At 44.1% G+C, this 17,480-nt stretch overlaps 7 protein-coding genes and 1 non-coding gene across 8 annotated transcripts; 2 read left to right on the forward strand and 6 right to left on the reverse strand.

The window, feature by feature from the left end:
* Positions 1-260: 260 nt before the first annotated feature.
* J056_001318 (Hydroxymethylglutaryl-CoA synthase A) lies at positions 261-1,707 on the forward strand (the record flags this gene model as incomplete). The annotated part of the gene is made up of 3 exons (XM_009270878.1): positions 261-317; positions 366-642; positions 689-1,707. The coding sequence occupies 3 exons, from the start codon at positions 261-263 to the stop codon at positions 1,705-1,707; spliced, it is 1,353 nt and encodes a 450-aa protein (XP_009269153.1).
* Positions 1,708-1,911: 204 nt separating this feature from the next.
* On the reverse strand, positions 1,912-5,785 carry J056_001319 (Nuclear protein localization protein 4; the record flags this gene model as incomplete). Its single annotated transcript, XM_009270879.1, has 11 exons — positions 1,912-2,016; positions 2,064-2,215; positions 2,261-3,533; positions 3,577-3,793; positions 3,848-3,966; positions 4,015-4,095; positions 4,224-4,348; positions 4,396-4,499; positions 4,547-4,560; positions 4,608-5,689; positions 5,737-5,785. 11 exons carry the CDS (start codon positions 5,783-5,785, stop codon positions 1,912-1,914), a joined length of 3,321 nt encoding a protein of 1,106 aa, XP_009269154.1.
* Positions 5,786-5,994: 209 nt separating this feature from the next.
* J056_001320 (Protein arginine N-methyltransferase skb1) lies at positions 5,995-8,239 on the reverse strand (the record flags this gene model as incomplete). The annotated part of the gene is made up of 4 exons (XM_009270880.1): positions 5,995-7,221; positions 7,276-7,817; positions 7,866-7,961; positions 8,011-8,239. The coding sequence occupies 4 exons, from the start codon at positions 8,237-8,239 to the stop codon at positions 5,995-5,997; spliced, it is 2,094 nt and encodes a 697-aa protein (XP_009269155.1).
* A 79-nt stretch (positions 8,240-8,318) lies between these two features.
* Positions 8,319-10,244, reverse strand: J056_001321 (uncharacterized protein; the record flags this gene model as incomplete). The annotated part of the gene is made up of 3 exons (XM_009270881.1): positions 8,319-9,069; positions 9,113-10,098; positions 10,158-10,244. 3 exons carry the CDS (start codon positions 10,242-10,244, stop codon positions 8,319-8,321), a joined length of 1,824 nt encoding a protein of 607 aa, XP_009269156.1.
* Positions 10,245-10,319: 75 nt separating this feature from the next.
* J056_001322 (Proliferating cellular nuclear antigen 1) lies at positions 10,320-11,434 on the reverse strand (the record flags this gene model as incomplete). Its single annotated transcript, XM_009270882.1, has 4 exons — positions 10,320-10,451; positions 10,505-11,153; positions 11,203-11,279; positions 11,330-11,434. The coding sequence occupies 4 exons, from the start codon at positions 11,432-11,434 to the stop codon at positions 10,320-10,322; spliced, it is 963 nt and encodes a 320-aa protein (XP_009269157.1).
* Positions 11,435-11,753: 319 nt separating this feature from the next.
* J056_001323 (putative urea active transporter 1) lies at positions 11,754-13,698 on the reverse strand (the record flags this gene model as incomplete). The annotated part of the gene is made up of 6 exons (XM_009270883.1): positions 11,754-12,154; positions 12,208-12,377; positions 12,424-12,676; positions 12,741-12,860; positions 12,913-12,939; positions 12,987-13,698. The coding sequence occupies 6 exons, from the start codon at positions 13,696-13,698 to the stop codon at positions 11,754-11,756; spliced, it is 1,683 nt and encodes a 560-aa protein (XP_009269158.1).
* A 466-nt stretch (positions 13,699-14,164) lies between these two features.
* J056_001324 (3-isopropylmalate dehydrogenase) lies at positions 14,165-15,634 on the forward strand (the record flags this gene model as incomplete). The annotated part of the gene is made up of 8 exons (XM_009270884.1): positions 14,165-14,207; positions 14,255-14,431; positions 14,476-14,669; positions 14,714-14,875; positions 14,940-15,033; positions 15,080-15,161; positions 15,214-15,334; positions 15,383-15,634. The coding sequence occupies 8 exons, from the start codon at positions 14,165-14,167 to the stop codon at positions 15,632-15,634; spliced, it is 1,125 nt and encodes a 374-aa protein (XP_009269159.1).
* A 414-nt stretch (positions 15,635-16,048) lies between these two features.
* On the reverse strand, positions 16,049-16,161 carry J056_004887. The gene has a single exon. It is a non-coding gene; the product is annotated as a tRNA-Ser (tRNA).
* Between the last annotated feature and the right edge of the window lie 1,319 nt (positions 16,162-17,480).

Raw genomic sequence — 17,480 nt, forward strand, 5'->3', positions numbered from 1 at the left:
GCAAAAAGTTAAACAGATAGCAACAAAGACTTAGTGCTAAAACGTGGATCTATTTTTATATGCATGTTCCTGCTTTGAATTGGTGACATGCACAATTTATGTCGTAGGAGCAGCGAACAATGCGCAATGCGCAACGCGTTAGTGTAGAATAATTAACAAAAAACCTTGATACACTATTTTAAAAAGAGATAAATTTTGACTTTGTTTTCATGAACTGATTTCACCACTGTCTTCTTGAATAACATCAACGATAAACCAAAATGAGTCGCCCAGAAAACGTTGGAATTAAGGGAATAGAGATTTATTTCCCAAAGAGAGTTAGTTGAGGTGGTTCTGGTACTTCTCTCAGCTCACACACCGCACAGTGCATCTCAGAAACTGATTTAGAGCAATTTGACGGCGTTTCTGCTGGAAAGTACACTATCGGATTCGGACAGCAATACATGGCTTGCTGCGATGACAGAGAAGATATCAACTCTTTCGCCTTGTCCGCCGTCGATGGCCTTCTCAAGAAGTACAACGTCGATCCAAAATCTATTGGCAGATTGGAAGTTGGCACTGAAACTGTCATCGATAAATCCAAATCTACAAAGACTGTCTTAATGGACTTGTTCAAGGATTCTGGCAACACTGACATTGAGGGTCAGTCAAACGTTTGCTTTCTTTACCATTTCTCATTTACCTACAGGTGTTGACACTAAGAATGCTTGTTACGGCGGTACCTCAGCCCTCTTTAACGCTGTCAATTGGGTTGAATCTTCTAGCTGGGACGGCAGAGACGCTATCGTCGTAGCCGGTGACATTGCCATTTACGCTGAAGGTTCTGCTAGACCTGTCGGTGGTGCAGGCTGCGTTGCCATGCTCATTGGTCCAAACGCACCAATCGTTCTTGAGCCTACTCACGGTACATACATGACAAACGCATGGGACTTCTACAAGCCAGACCTCAACTCTGAATACCCAGAAGTAGATGGCCCACTCACTATTGACTGCTACTTTGGATCTCTCGACAACTCGTACGACTCGTACCGCGAGAAATACTCCAAGCGCACCCAAACCAACAAGCAAGACGTTAAGGGTGACAACTTTGACTTCATGGTCTTCCACTCTCCATACGGCAAACTTGTCCAAAAGGGTCATGCCAGACTCACCTACAACGACTTTGTATCCAACCCCTCCCTGCCAAAGTTTGAGGGTATCGATCAAGCTATCGCTTCAGTACCAAAAGCAAAGACGTACTTTGACAAGGCAATCGAAAAGACATTCATGACTGCCGCTAAGGATGCCTACAGCAAGCAAGTTGAGCCTTCTTCAACTACCTGCAAGCGTCTCGGTAACATGTACACTGGTTCTCTCTACGGTGGTCTCGCATCTCTCCTCTCCAACGTCAACTCGGATGACTTGCAAGGAAAGAGAGCGGGTATGTACTCTTACGGATCTGGATGTGCTGCATCCTTCTTTGCTGTCAAATTCGTCGGATCTACAAAGCAAATTGCTGATGCGGTCGATTTACACAAGCGTCTCGACTCGATGAAGGTTGTTCCTGTGACTGAATACGTTTCTTCCCTCAAAACTCGTGAGGAGAATCACAACGCAAAGTCTTATGCTCCTAAAGGTCAAATTGAAAACATATGGGGTGGTGCTTACTACCTCGACAACATTGACGAAAAATTCCGTCGTCACTACAAACAAGCTCCACTCGCATAGATTGAGTGATCGTGTTTTGTTGAACCGCTGCAATGCCACACCCAATTGATAGAAAAACCTTTGTTTAGATAACATTTGTATTAGCAGTATATTCCATTTCTTAGGATTAAAAGGTTGTGTTTGGTTTTTTTGGTTGCTCATACACGCTACCTCACCTACAAAAATCACAATACGATCATGCAATACAACATAAATAAGACACTCTCACATACTTTCAAACAACAAATTAGCCGCCATTTCCGTATTTTTCTCACAAGCAAGATAGCATTGCTTGGCTTGTTCAAAGTCAAATCCACCAAATGAACAGAGCTGTGTGATGTTAGTTTTACTCCATTTACTCGCTAACCTTCACTCACATTCTCAATTGCCTCTCTGTCTGAAGGTGAGACGTCGACTTCTCTTTGTTCTTGCTCTCTTTGCTCTCTTTCCTGTCTAGCCGTCTGTTCAGAAGCTGCAAGAACGTCATGAGGAATATCTTCAGCCTCATTTAAACTTTGTGCATTCGCAGCTGTAACGTGTTAAATGGGAATCAACCATATAACTTAACTCCCACCTTGTGTACTAGCCTGCTCACGAGCAATGGCCATAAGATTCAGCCAGCTGCTGCTCTTCAACAATTTCTCCAAATCTCTTTCATCCCTATTGATACCAACCTTCAATGCCAATCTAGATTCATCCGCACTGAACATTCCAGATGGCTCCAAGAAAGCAATCAGATGCCAATCATTGAGTATATCACAAAGCGCCTCCTTCTTTTCATTAGTGACACTTTCAAGGTCAACATCATCCGAATTATGGAAACCCAATCCAGTACTCTCAGAAACAACTGGCAAGAAAGTCGAGATAAGCTTGCTGACAGACTGATCCTGGAAACCTTGTCTGTTTTCTATTGGAAATACGCTGCTCTTAAACACCGGGTTGGACTGGTTAGGGAAACCGTGTGTGAGATTAACAAGCAGATATTCCACAGGGAAGCACGGTTTAGCGTTCTTTTTAACATCTATTCCGTACTCATTTTTGTAGCGGTAAAACACATCGGGAATGTACTTTCCCGGTTTAGACTCTTTCATACGCAGCGTTGATGGCTCGACGGATGGTTCGACGATATCTGCATCGATGAGTGCCATTCCTTGATCAGAGATTTGGAATGCAGATATATCAATACCGCCATTCTGCGTGCCACTGAGCACGCAAGTGATAAATCTTGAGTTGAATCTACCACTCTTGGATTGTGTTGTTTGTAACTTGTGTTGATTCTGTAAGTGTCCCGCGAAACACAACTCCAATGAAGATAAAAAGAAACTGTCTTTGTGGCGCTTGAATAGTGGTGACTGAGTGCCCGGTGGTTGGGAGAGATCGGAGTATATCATACCGAGTACCTCTAATCCAGCATTCTGCGCCAATTCAACGACCCTCTCTTGATCTTCCCATGGTAAGCCGAGAGTCATACCGTCGACTTCACCTTCTTGTGGGATCTCATGCACCGCTTCGACGACGGCCTTAATACCCATAGGCACAGCTTCATATGGTGCATATCTACCGAGCAGAATACCAAATCTCTGCAAACCAGAAGCGCGCCAGAAGTTCAGCAATCCTTCAACCAAACCAGGAGAGGAAAATTCGACATGATCGAGCATTCTGTATTCCTGGACTTGGAGAGTGATAGCGTTAGGAACCCACTGCTTAAATTTAAAGTCCAATTCTTCTAAAGGTGGTAGCTGCGCGACAGAGGAGGTTGGTGGATTACTATCTTTGAGTTTACGAAGGTATGCGTGAAATGATAAGTGCTTTATGTTCTGCTGAGCTTGGTATTCTTTGTCGTAAGGCTGAGGAAAAGTGAGAGTGATAAATGGAATACAATCAACGCACCTCGATTGGAAGTGTGTTTAGATTACCTTCCCTCGAAGAAGACGACGTCTGGCGAGGTATCTTACCAGACTGCCTAAACCAATGCGCGTCGATTGGATGGTCTTTTACGAGTTGCCACGGTCTAGCGGGAAGGCTAGAAGTAGTACCAGAAGCAGTGCTAGAGGATTGCGCTGGCTCTGGCACTTTTGCAGAGGAGGCGAAAAGAAGATCACCGTGCCTAGGAAGAGTGCTAATCAGCTAAATTCCTTGTAAATCCTATCAATCCACGCACTTTATACCCAAATCGGATAACTTCCTCTTTGAGAGTGACGACAGCTGAGTCTCACCACCCCTAGGCTCATTTGAGAGCGATAGCGTGTGCTTATCGAGTGTAGGTGCACTCTCTATAATCTACACTTTCCGTCAACGCGAATCCACGCCACCTGCGCTGCTACCCACTCTATCTCCCAGCAATTCGATCGAATCATCTCCACTCAAATCGAATCTGAATGTTCCTTCAGCTGAGCGTATTCTGACAATCTAAATGACGCCATTAGCGTGTCTATGTGTACTAGCACTCCCACCAACCATTTCAACGTCAATGTAAACCCTAAAGAGATACAACATTCATATATTTCTTAAAATTATCACATTATCATACAGTTGACATCTTCTATCCCATTCTCCTCCATGTGCTCCTTCTGGGCTTCTTTGTCGTTCGCTTTCGCTTTCGCGCGGACTTCCTTTGGAAAATACAGCTCCATGAAACCAACGAGGGCTTGATCGAGATTATCTGAATGACTGTCTGAGTAAGTGCTTATCTGACGATCGCCGACTCACTTCTATTCGCTGACATCACTACAGGTGCCCTACACAATGGGCAATCTGACTGGCCGCGCTTTTGCATCTTGACGAGGCATCTAACGCAGAATATATGAGTGCAGCTACATAATTTGTTAGCTTGTTTCAAACATGAATACACCTAACTCACTTTAACCTAATTGGCTTTGTTTGTTTTGTTAGCAGCACCCTACCACAACCAATGCACCCACCTTAAACGCAATCTCTTGGCATATTAAACAATTGTAATCGTCTATAGACGGGATTATTGGTATCAATGTCTCCGTCAGCCTCGCAAGAAGTACTCTAGGCAAGCTGATAGTGTAGAATGTCCAACCGAAGTTAGAGTTCTTGGAACTAGTTGCAGACTGCAACGCGCTCCCTTCGACACCAGCGAAAGAGTAGAAAGAATCCGTAGGCAGTGCTGTCATTTTCATGTGTTTCTTGAGTATTTTCCGCGCTGCTTCAAGATTCGCAGTATAGAACTTTTTAATCTCGAGCAAAGCCATATTCAGTTCCAAGAACTGATCAAGAGCCTGCCGTGATCGCTTTGACTTCATAGTCCGACTATCACCTAGTCCACGCTTGACGACCTCAGCAGCGAATGCATTCAGACGTATCTCCGCACTCTCTACATCCCTTTCACCCCGACTAGACTCAGTTATACCTTCATATATTGCAGATTCCACCCAGAGCGTGAAAATCTCCCGCCACGCGTATAAATCATTCGTCTTCTTCTTGTGCAAACCGAATGTCGAATGATTTACCGCACTCGGTCCTGTTACACCTGTTATGGCATTACATAGCGTCTCTACCTGCGTGGCGAACTTCTTCTTTTCAACCATTTGCAGCGCCTCGAGCTTATCGAATGCAGCTGTGAGTGCGCCCAAGAACTTTGCATCCGCGTTGAGGGGTATGTGAATTTCTTTGTTGGATGGATCTGTGCCATCTGTGAATATTTCTTCCATATTGTCCTGATGCTGCTTATCAAGGTCCTTGTTTGAGGTACTTGACGTACTCGCGGTGACGGCATCTAAACCGGAAGAGCCCTTCTGAAGGTTGTAGAGACTCAACCACTCCTCCCTGCTATCATTATCATTGAACTGTACAATAAGTCGAGGCTGTGGCTGATTCAATGGCCCGTCAAGGACATATTCGATGTGGGTATCTTCCGTTTTCCTCAAAAGCAAATCGAGCAACTTCGATTTATTCAATCCGATCATGTTAAGCTCCTCGACGACATCCGTTAGAAGCTTTTTAAGGTGCTTATACTCGATGCTGTTCTCCTGCCACTCTGTGGGGAAAGTTAGTGCGATGTGGCACGTGAAGTATAACACACACCCTCTGGGAATTCTTCATTTAGCTGCTCAAATTGTTTCCCGTATTTCATTGCTTGGATGCATACGATTCGCGTTTCACGTTGATATTTTTTGATAGCACTTAAGCAACCCCAGTTACACTAGCTTTACTCAGTTTGGTATGTGGTACAAGGGCTTGAAATGCTCGAGGAAATTATTCCATTCAGCGCACGTTGCTTAGGTTTGTCTTGGAAATTTTATACTTGAATTTTTTTGTAAAAATAGCGCGTAAATGCATATTCTACAACTCAATCCTATTATACTTGGCATCATGATTGTGCAATTTGCTCTGATTGATCTTTATCCTCTTCTCATCCGCCTTAACAAAGACTTCAACCGACCACTCAAACCACACCTTCTTGTTATCAGTAAGACGCCAGAGATGTACATCCACCTCGCTATTCGTTGGTAGATATACGCCCGTGTTTATTGGAAAATATATTGGGAACCAACTTAACATTTCCTTATCATAACGCTCTGGATGTGTCGATAGCCACACATTCCCGTACAAATGTGCTTCAAAGTATCCTGCTAATCCATGCAGAACACCAGCATAAGGAATAGTGAATGTCAGATGGGCTGCTCTTGTGTTATGATAGTTTGTCATCGGATTCCCATTTCGATCCATCACAAACTCATACTTGGATGGGTGCTTATACGACCAACATTGCTGAACTGCCTTACGATTGCTTTCTTTATCCATTCCGCTGAGTATATTTACAGCCTGGAACATGACCACGTAAGGCATTTCAGCATTCTTAGCATCTCCCATGTGCATCACCTCATTATACAGCTTGGTTGACGATAGTGGGGCTATGTATGACGTGTAGTAGGATGGTATTGACACTCCATATGGCTTCAAAAGCCTCATAGCACCATCTAAACATTCGGGAGAGAGTTCATTATCACCAAAGCTACCAAGTAGCTCAGAGATGAGTATATCATTCTTCTGCTCGTCTTCCAGTTCTATAATACGCATATCGCCAAAAACCAACTCTACACTCGCGATTTTGCTCTCATTCCATTCATCCATTCTACCTTGCAATGTTACACAAGCATTTGGGTTTTTCTCTACGGCCATTATGTGTATCCTTCTACCTTCAGCTGCAGCTTCTACTGCGTTAATTGCTCCTTGCACTAATGGCCCTCGACCAGCACCAACGACTGCTATCCTTGTCAGTGAATTTGGTTCTTTATCGAGCAGTGCTAGGTATGTTGCTTGTTCGTATTTTTGATACTTGATAGGATCTTTTTCGAATATTTCATATGTCGAGCTATCCAAGTTGTCAAGAAGAGGCTGCAGCGGTGCTTGTAACCAATCCATATATCCACTTGCAAACTGCTCGACAGAAGTTGCACTGTCGTTTGAAAGCTTCTCCATGTAGCGTAGGTATTGCACATATGCTTTGCTGCCACCGGACTTGTGAATACCTTCGTAAGTCTCAGTGAGTACAATTGTCGGAAGTGTCTGTTTGTTGGAATGAGTTGAGTTAATAGAAATGACAAAGAAAAAAATACCCACTTTGATCTGCTCCTTGATAAACTCCTGACAAGACTTGGAGAGAACAGGATATCCTTTTGCGTTCCCTACAAAGGCATTTGCTGGTATAATAATCTGCCGAGTTGGTTCACTCGACCATCTCTTGAGTGCACAGGGCGGTGGCAGAGGCTGGCCAAGATCCAACGCCAGGCCAAGCCTAGGCGAGTAGTCACAGAGTGTACGTATAGCATCCCAGACTTCCCACGTCGATGAAGGATCGCCCTTGAACTCAGATAACGCCGGGGATACGCCGGATTGCTCAAGTTCAGCAGGATCAGACACAGGTATCATGACAGAAAGCTGCAAATACGACGTGCTATCTAATGCTGCCATAACAGACCGAGCATAGTCTGCGACATGTTTCCGATTCTTCGGTGCTGGTAATATGAGCGTGTGTATACTAAGATAAGAAGCGTACGCGACTTCCTGCTTCAGAGCCATCTCCGAATCAAACCTGATTCCCTCATCTGGAGAATCGAGCTCAAGCCAATCTGACGCAAAGGCAATTATCGACTCGCATTCGTCTGTGCGCGTGAGTGATTAGAGTAATGGAATAAGCGTATTTAACGCACCAAGCTTAGAAACATTTACTTCATTCTTATCGTAAACCCTTGTTAGCCTCCAGACTTCTGCCTCCTTGGCTGTCTGTCGATCTTGTACAACGTTCTCTGTCGTCAAGGCCAATAAGAGCAGGCAATCAACAAAATCAAAACGCACCAGACTTTCCAGCTATATAGCTCGCCCTAGCTCTGCCCTTATTGACATCGTTTTCGTTTGAAACACAGTAGCGCTGCCAACGAGTTTTCCAGGTGGGTTTGGTGAACGGGAGAGTGATTGCGTCGTAATCAAGATCGAATGCATCATTCACGTGATCCAAAATTGTCGGATTGCTATCGAGCAAGTCCTGATCGATGTGGTTCGCTATCGGCACACGATTCCCGGTCATGGTTACTGTCCAAGGGAAAAGACAGACGCGTAAATGTGCCAAAGTGTATTCATGCATAAATCACAAGTACTCAAGCATTTTACAACTCAAACCCTTCCGTACTCAACTTCTCCTCAAATGTCAACACCTCAAACACCAACCTACGCCATATCTTGATAGCAGCCGTCTTTGAGTCTTCAAGCATCACGGGCTCAAGCGTCTCCACAAATTCATCTATACCTTGCTTTGATTTGAGCTGATCGCTCACAATTTCCATCATTTCTTCATCAGCTTCTCCGAAATACTCCTGCATCAGTGACTTTGTAATGGGTATGAGTCTCTTTGAGATAATTGCATCTGTTATAGCATCCCAATTCACATCAAATCTGGATAACGATGTGTAATCTTCTGGGACATCGTTAGCAATTTCTCTCAATCGCACTCTTCTCGCAGCCTCTCTCTGCTCCGGCGTGAGATCATCTTTGTCTGGAACAATACCGCTGTAGTCGAGTTTGACAAGTTTGCGCTTTTGTATTGTCTCGCCGTTTTCATCAACCTCCTCATCGTTGAATGCTGTGGTACGTGCTGCTTGCTTGGATGGCTCCGCCGTCTCAGTATATTGGGTGGGCTGAGCGGCTGCTGACAATCTAATCGGCATACCGTCATCCATCAAAACACCTCTCTTCTTCTGCTCTTTAGTGAAGTTCTCCATATCTCTAGCTTGTTGCTCTAAGAAAACTTCAGTGTCTCTCTTAACCTTTTCAGATTCGTTTACTTCCGCCACTTTATCTGCTTCATCTGCGGTCTCTTCTTTCCGTCTAGCTTGTGAGCGTCCATTTCTCCATTTGCGTCTAAAGCATGTAAGTTAGGTGATGTAAAGAACGGCACACCCACCTGTTCACGTAGAACAGTTCATTCTTTTCAGCTAGTTTATCATCGTCAACTGCTAGTAGCTTATGTAATGCACTCTCCCTCGCGCTAGTGTCAGAGCTATCATTTGCCCTTTCTCTTGCAAGATCTCGATCATATTCATTTAGTCTTGCTCTCTCCTTCCCTTCAAACTTGCGTTCACGGTCTCTGAAAGCCAGTTCTCTATCTCTAGACCTCCTGGACAGACGATCTTTTTCTGATTTCTCATCTTGCTCGGCCATTGACAAGGCTTGCTCTAAGGTCATTGGCAAGTCTTCAGATCTGTCTTGTTGATGGCTAGAAGACGACCTTACGAAGCCGACAGGTTTATTGAATGACTGTGGATCATTAACATTGGAGCCACTGATACCGCTTCGACTACCCCACTTTCTCATGTTAGATTTCTGATCGCGTTCTCTTTCTCTCTCAGCCTGATCTCTCTCCAAACGCTCTTTATCGCGCTGCTCTTTCTCCTGTCTCTGCACCTGCTTAGATTTGACAGCAGGGTTTACCATAGTGCCTGATCTGAACATTTCGATCATGTTGAGTGTCTCCTGTCTATGAGCCTCAGGTATCTCCTCTGGAGGTAAATCACGAAGGTGGGCAGGTGTATCGTCTGCTATAGGAACTGCATTGTTCATATTAGGGCCTCTAGCGTATAGGTTTGGATCTGACATGTGATCCAGTATCTTTGCTATCACTTCCTCTGCTCTGTGCTCCTCCAATTCCTCATCGTCTGTTTTAAGCAGAGTCTTCTCGTAATCGTCTAGAAATGCTCTCGTTTTCTCGTCTGGCTTCACCAGCAGATTCTTGCGTGGTTGACCGCGTTCACCAGCGGGGACTGACACGCCATTAAGCGTTTTGATTGCTCGGAGTACACTATCTGGCTCGGCAAACGTCGCGAATCCAAAAGCCTGTGGTTTGCCTGTTGGGCCTCTAACACGATTGAGAGTAACGAGATTTCCGGCGGCCTTTGATATTTGATTAGAGGGAATTATAATTGAGGTGGTACTCGATATGGTACACTCACATTCAGTAATCTATCCAGCCACTCATCACTTACGCCTGCACTGATACTACCCACAAATACTGTGAGCTTCTCGCTACCTGGGACCATTGTAATGTGCAAAGAGAGGAAAGTACAAATAATATTAATTAAAAGGTATTTGACAATGAATTACTTTAAATGCATCTACTCAGCGTCTTCATCACCAATCTTTGGAGCTAAGAAGTACTTGATATGACCAGCACCGAACTCATACTCCAACAGCAGCGGTATGTCTTTTGAGAGTGATAGTGTTACTCTGCTTGAGAGTGGAGTTGACTATTGTTCATTTGTTAGCGCGATGTGCAACTTTTTATCCAAAATCGACTCACTCTTGTAAAGTTGTTTAGGTATTTGAGTGAGAATGTAAGGCTGACTTGTTGCTGCAATGAAATGCTGACGCCATCTTCAACGACTTCCTTCTTAGCCTTTTTAGCCTTCTTCTTCTTGTTACCACCCTTTGCTGACTTCCTCTTTTTATCCTTTGGCTTGACATCGTCATTGTCTTCATCATCCACGTTTGGCTTGACATCCTCGTCATCATCTTCCTCCTCTTCCTCTTCCTCCTCCTCTTCGCTTTCTTCCTCTCTCTCAATACCCCTTCCGGATGATTGCTTAAGCAGTACGGAAGCTTTTCCAACGTCACCTTCAACTGAGAATCTTATACCCTCCTTTGAGGCTTCAACGCGGATAGATTCACCGAGTTGAGACAAATCGCGACATATACGCTGGAATTCAGCCGAGGGCATTGAAATAACACTGTCATATTGAGTCGTTGGGATACCAAGGTGCTCCTGATCGATATCAAGCAGCTTAATAGAATATTCACCAATTCTGTCAGTGTTTGAGCTTTCAAATGTAAGTCCGAGACTTTCTCCAGAGTCGTCAGCTTTGAGAGTGACAAGGTCGTTATCTTTAGCGCATTTTATAACTTTTGTCAAGCTGCCGAGGTTTATACCGAGTGGCATATTACGGTCGCATCTTTTAAAGCCCGTTAATTGAAATTTGAGTGGGTGAATCTGCAACCCACCTATAAGGCTCAAACGCGTCTTGAGAGAGGTGGACTGTAACGAGGGCTACATGTGAGTTGTCCATAGCTTGCAGGGACTACGTGTATATGAGTGGAATCCACCAAAACTCCTACGAAGATTACCCACAATGCCATCCTCGTTACACTCCCAATTTGCATCTGAAATTAAATCTCTAACTGCATCGAGAACCTTTTTCAAGGTACCCGCCTCTGACATTCTAGCTTCTAACATATTTTACTTAACACGTCGTCGTTCTCTTTAAAGACGCGCAGGCGCAGGCAATACGCGTCGTGATCGTAATTTCATCGTAAAAATATTTGTGTGTGTGCCAAATAAATGGACTAAGTGATCGTGGTTACGAGCGTATGAGCTACCGCCTTGATACATCCCCACATCCTCAAACCATTCATCAAAACAGCTTTGTCTATAAGACTAATATGTTTACAAAGGCATCATCTATATCTTCATGTGTAGCAAATAATATCTAAGGAATCCAACCAAAAAACATCAAAAAATTGTCAAAGAGAGAAGACATCCCATCTACCTCCGACTACCTCTTATCATCTTCACTGCTATCCGAGTTATTCTCCCTCCTCCCTGCACCTCTATGCCTGAGATTGTTGTTTGCACTCTCCGCCTCCCTGTCACTCAAGCTTGGTCTCAGCATTTGTTCGTTTCCAGCAACAACAGCAGGATCCAGTGGCTTTGGTTTTTCAAATACCGAAAACTCAGCGCCAGTTATCTTGGAGCGTATGTACATGTACAATACCCTAACTCCAAATGCAGCAATTGTCCAGAGAATTGAGCCCACTGGCGCTGCAATAAACGTACCTAAAGCCTCGAAACTGTTGTACGATGGATAGAGACCTTCGTTGATAATGAGCAAAGCACCTGCAGATGAAGCATCTCCATTGTAATAAACCAAGCCGAATAAGAATACGGTGAGAATGCCTGGTGGTGGTGGTGGTGGTGAGCAGAAGCCGAGATTTTGCATAATAACTTACCTCCCAGTCCACCTATTATCACATCAAACCCATTCAGAAAGTATAATCTGTCCGTAAATCCAAGTAACATTGCCGGCATAATAGCAGCGGACACCAGATCAGCAATGAGATAAAGAATGAGGACATCATTTACTTTGTTGGATGCTACTGGTCCAATTACAGCTGCATTTCTAAAAAGAACGTCAGATTAATCAGCACTTCTTAGTAAGAACCTACACAATCAAAATCAATCTTGTCCACCAAACGTTAATCTTGTTTCTGAATATGTCATTTGAAACTGTTGCAACTAAAGCTGTTTGGAGCGTATCATACGCTGCACATGAGAGAGCAACAGACAAGACCATCATCAACCCATTTATCCACGCTGGACAAAACCTGTTGACGAGAAGGAAGAGTACTGTTGAGCTGCTATCTTCGTTTACGTTGTTGGGACCTGGATATACGTTTGACCAAGAAGCAATCAAACCAGCTTTAAGTGGTGTTGATTTTGGTGTTAAATGGGTGGTGGGTATTAGAGAAGGTAAATCACTCACAAAATCCAACAAGGAAGGTCAAGCAAAAGATGAGACAAGCTGCGAGGATACAGCCGATTGTCAAATCTTTCTGAGATTTGGCGGCGTAACAACGCTGCCAGTAGCTGGACAAGAAGTAGTCTTGGATGTGATGTTAGTAGAGAGTGTGGTGTCTTTGTGATTTTGCACTCACTGTTGAACACAACAGCGACTGGGAGAACTTAAACTTGAATTAACTTTGATTAGGAGGATAAGCTAACAACCCACTGTACAACAGTTGCCAACCGAGCTGACTATCCTTCAACAGATCTGATCTTTGGTGAATCAAATCGGTGTCAATTTCTACATTCACGGCGACTGCAATTGTGCAAACAACAACGAGAATAATGAAGAAAGAAGCCTGAATGGTATCAGTTACGAGGGATACCTTGAAACCACCCCAAGCGGTGTACATCATGGTGACCAGCATTTCCACGACGATGGGCATAATCAGCCAAACGTTTTGAGTTTCTGAAGACCATCCAGTGAGTGACTGAATGACAGAGTGAATGGAAGTCATTTCAGAGAGCATAAAAACGTATAATGTGATAATAGTGAATGTAGATAAGAAAAGACCAGCTGGAACACCGAATCTAGCCCTAATGAACTCTGTCAAGATAAAACCCTCCGGACATTTCTTTCGAAGTTGAGAAGCGAGTGGTGGGAAAGTGAGCAGTGGTAGACTGGCAGCCAAAGAGTACGTTATCAGTGGCTGTAGACCGTAAGTTGCAATTTCTGGGTAAGTGAGTTGTAGGCCAGCGCCCAAACCTTGAGCAGCAAAGTTGCACATAATAACGCCGCTATTGGCAGTCTTTGCGGCTGCCAGGAAATCTGTTTTGGTCTTGGTAACGAAGAAGCTGATCACCAAACCGATAATGAGGAAAACACCCAAGGTGACGTAGATGATAGCCATTGAGGCATCGTCAGAGGGATATGCCATGAGAGGATCTATCTGTTGGTGGTTTCGGAAAAAGGATTAATTCCTCTGGATCGCCACAAGATGGGAACTAGGAACGGACTTAAGTGGGAGGATATGGGGAATGCGAAGGATATTGAGATATTTGGGAGTTTATAAAAGCTTGTCAATTAAATTTCACTCTTTTCCAATGTCGTTCCTATCGCAGCGGTAAATAAATGTGCCTGGCCAGGGTGCTATAGGGTGCTTTAGGCGTTAAGGATACAACAATTCGTTTTCTAGGCCTTAGGAACACTTAACAGCTTTAAATCAATTCAATCGCATTTTCCAAGCCGCAAAAAAACCGAGATAATGGAGCAGCGGAAATGATTAGAAAATACTTTCGAAATAGCCTCTTAAAGAACATAAAATATCTCAAATGAATTTCCACACGGATTTCACAGCTTTTTAAGCCTCGGATGACTAACCCGATCTTGGTAGCAAACCACCAATGTCAACTTACAACATCACCGTACTCGCAGGGGATGGAATTGGTGGGGTTAACTAACGGCTTTCACAACATTTCTAACAATCTAAATAGGCCCAGAAGTCGTCAGCCAAGCAACCCGCGTCTTCGATAAGATATCCCAAGTGAATCCATCCATAAAATTCAACTTGATTGATAAGCTCTTTGGTGGCTGTGCCATCGACGCTACTGGTGAACCTCTCCCAAGCGATACCCTCGAAAGCTGTAGATCCTCTGACGCCGTTCTGATGGGTGAGTTGCATGAAGCGAGAAGACACCAAACTCATCCCGTAAAGGCTCCGTTGGCGGTCCGAAGTGGGGCCCAAGCTCCCCCATCCGTCCTGAACAGGGCATACTCGCCCTCCGCAAGTCACTCAACCTCTTCGCCAACATCCGTCCTGCTTCTTTCGCTTCGGACAGCTTGCTCGCTTTTACACCACTAAAGGAGGAAGTAGCTATAGGCACAGACGTGATCATCCTCAGGGAGCTGGTGGGTCTGCTTTCGTTAGCTGCTATAAACTTATCACTCGGTAGACTGGTGGTATCTACTTTGGAAAGCGTCAAGAGGCTGATGCTAATGGATATGCTTTCGATACAATGGAATATTCAAAGTCAGAAGTCGAGAGAATCGCTAGAGTCGCAGCTGAGCTCGCCCTCTCGTACAACCCTCCACTCCCTGTCCACAGCATTGACAAGGTGCGTAAGGCGTCTTAAAGTAGGCGAATAATAGTCAACACCATCTCAAAAACAATTCTTATAGGCTAATGTTCTCGCTACCTCCCGTCTCTGGCGCAAGACGGTCACTGAGTTGTATGCAAAGGAATACCCTCAACTCAGTCTCGATCACCAATATGGTTAGGAGTGCGTTGTTGATACAGCACCAGCTCACCACACTCATAGTCGACTCTGCATCCATGTTCCTCGTCAACAACCCACGCAGACTCAACGGTGTTGCACTTATGGAGAATCTCTTCGGTGATATGTGCGTGATTTGCGATGTTTCTAGCTGGAAGCACACACTCACACACCCACAGCCTCTCAGACGAAGCTTCTGTCATCCCAGGCGCACTTGGTCTCCTCCCATCCTCATCACTGAGTGCTGTTCCAAGCAAAGACAAAAGGACATTCGGGTTGCATGAGCCAATTGGCGGTAGTGTGAGTTTATCTCAACAATCTCATTACACCCCCTCTTACACACCACAGGCACCTGATATCGCTGGTCAAGGTATCGCTAACCCTGTTGGTACTATCCTTTCAGCAGCTCTCCTCCTCCGTTACTCTCTCGGATTGCACGCTGAAGCAGCCGCTGTTGAATTAGCTGTCAGGAGAGTCCTCGACGACAAACAGATTGGTGGTCATGGTCTCCGTACCGGTGACCTGGGTGGAAGCACAAAGACTGTTGAATTTGGTAATGCTGTGATTGAAGAGCTTGGCAAGGCTTTGAATAGTGCCTAAAAGCGATAGATCATACATGACATTATTTTTTATTCCACGTATGAAAAAGCCACAATCGATGCTGTCAAGCATTTTGAAACATTAGACATGTCGATAATATTACTTCGGAAAAAGGACCAGCATTGGGGTACGGTGTCGAAGTCCGGTCTCTCAGAGACCCATTCTATAGGTTATTTTAGCAAGCATTTAAATATTGTCGATACAATTCGTCTTATTCCTAAAATACTTTGAAAAGATGAAGAGTTTTAGTAATCTAGATCATCGCCTATAACTCAAAATACGCTAACCTTGCGCATAAAAGAACATTAGACAACAGTCTTGTAAAAAGTTCAGCTTTATCTTCCGCCTAAAGCGACCCATTGCATCCGAGATGCCACAAACGGCCCAAAGGGACAAGTAGCAGAACAAATAATTCGTCAGCTGTAGGATTCGAACCTACGCACTACAAGAGTACTTGATAGTATGCTTTGGAAGAACTCCACTTATGAAATTCTAATCAAGCGCCTTAACCACTCGGCCAAACTGACTATGTAAATGTCTTGATCTTTGTGAGGTCAAAGTGCACACAAAGAGCAAGGCGCTGAGATTAATAAAAGAATTAAGTCTAAGATGTATCAAAAGAAAAGGTAGTCGTTTAAATAGTTTAGAATTCTAGGTTTTATTCCCATTGTCTCGTTATCTTCATTGTCCTCGTGCATAATCATGCATTATCTTCATTGTTCGTTTTATTCTCATTGTTCTCATAGCGACCATGATGTCATGTTACCTGTTCCTGCATCTTGCCCGCTGTATTACCTACGAAGGTAGGGGCACATCCTTATATCACTCCCCCCTCCTTGTAACTACGTCCCCGTAGTTGCTAATTTCATGAAGTGCTTCCGCGTCTACCCACGTTGCGTCGCTGATTGGTTGATTTTGCCACTGAACGAGGTATTGAGTGCCATCTGGTGTGTCCGTGATCGATAATATGTTTTGTACCTGTCCACGTCTGTATAATTGATCGTCGTCCTCTCATTGATACCGATTATTGTTTATGGCCATTGTTGCTCTTGTCATCAAAGAGGTTGGTTGTTGTGGTCTGTCTGTGTTTGCCTTTTTTAAATAGCTTGCGTGAAAAACATTATGTGCTCGGGTGTGCCTTAATTCTACTCGGTACGCGGTGCTCCATTTGTCTAAAACTCTGAAGGGTCCTAACCATACGCTGTCCGTCCTAAGTCGATACATTGATGGTATACCACTATTGTGGATGTATACCATATCACCAATGTTGATGTTCTCTTCTCGTCGGGATTGGTTTGTATAGTTTGAATTGTAGTCCTTGATCCTCCTTAAATTGTCCTTTGCTCTGGTTGTCATGCTCTTGACTATTGAAGCGAATCCGTTAGCTGATGGTGTCTGTGTTGCGTGTGTGATTGTCCCTGGTCTGTTTACGTTTTGTCCATATTCAAAATAGAATGGTCTGATTCCTGTTGAATCATGTTTTGAATCGTTATAACTGAATTCTGCTAATGGCAATAGTGAGTCCCAATTTGTTTGTTGATTGTTGGTGTAAGATCTGATGTATTGTTCCAATGTCTTGTTTGTTCTTTCTACCTGTCCGTTTGTTTCTGGATGCCCGCCGCTTGTATATCTTAACTGTATTCCCAGTAGTTCGTGTAATTGTCTCCAAAAATTCCTAAATCTTACGTCTCTATCGTGAATGAAAATTTTGGGTAGTCCGTGGTGTCTAAATACGTTGGCCAAATATAAGTATGCTATGTCTGCTCCTGAGGTTGTGTCTTTTGTTGCTATAAAATGTCCCCTTTTTGATAGATGGTCCACTACTACAGGTTAGGTTAGGTGAACA

Source organism: Wallemia ichthyophaga, assembly GCF_000400465.1.
Source record: "Wallemia ichthyophaga EXF-994 unplaced genomic scaffold scaffold14, whole genome shotgun sequence".
NCBI lineage: Eukaryota > Fungi > Basidiomycota > Wallemiomycetes > Wallemiales > Wallemiaceae > Wallemia > Wallemia ichthyophaga.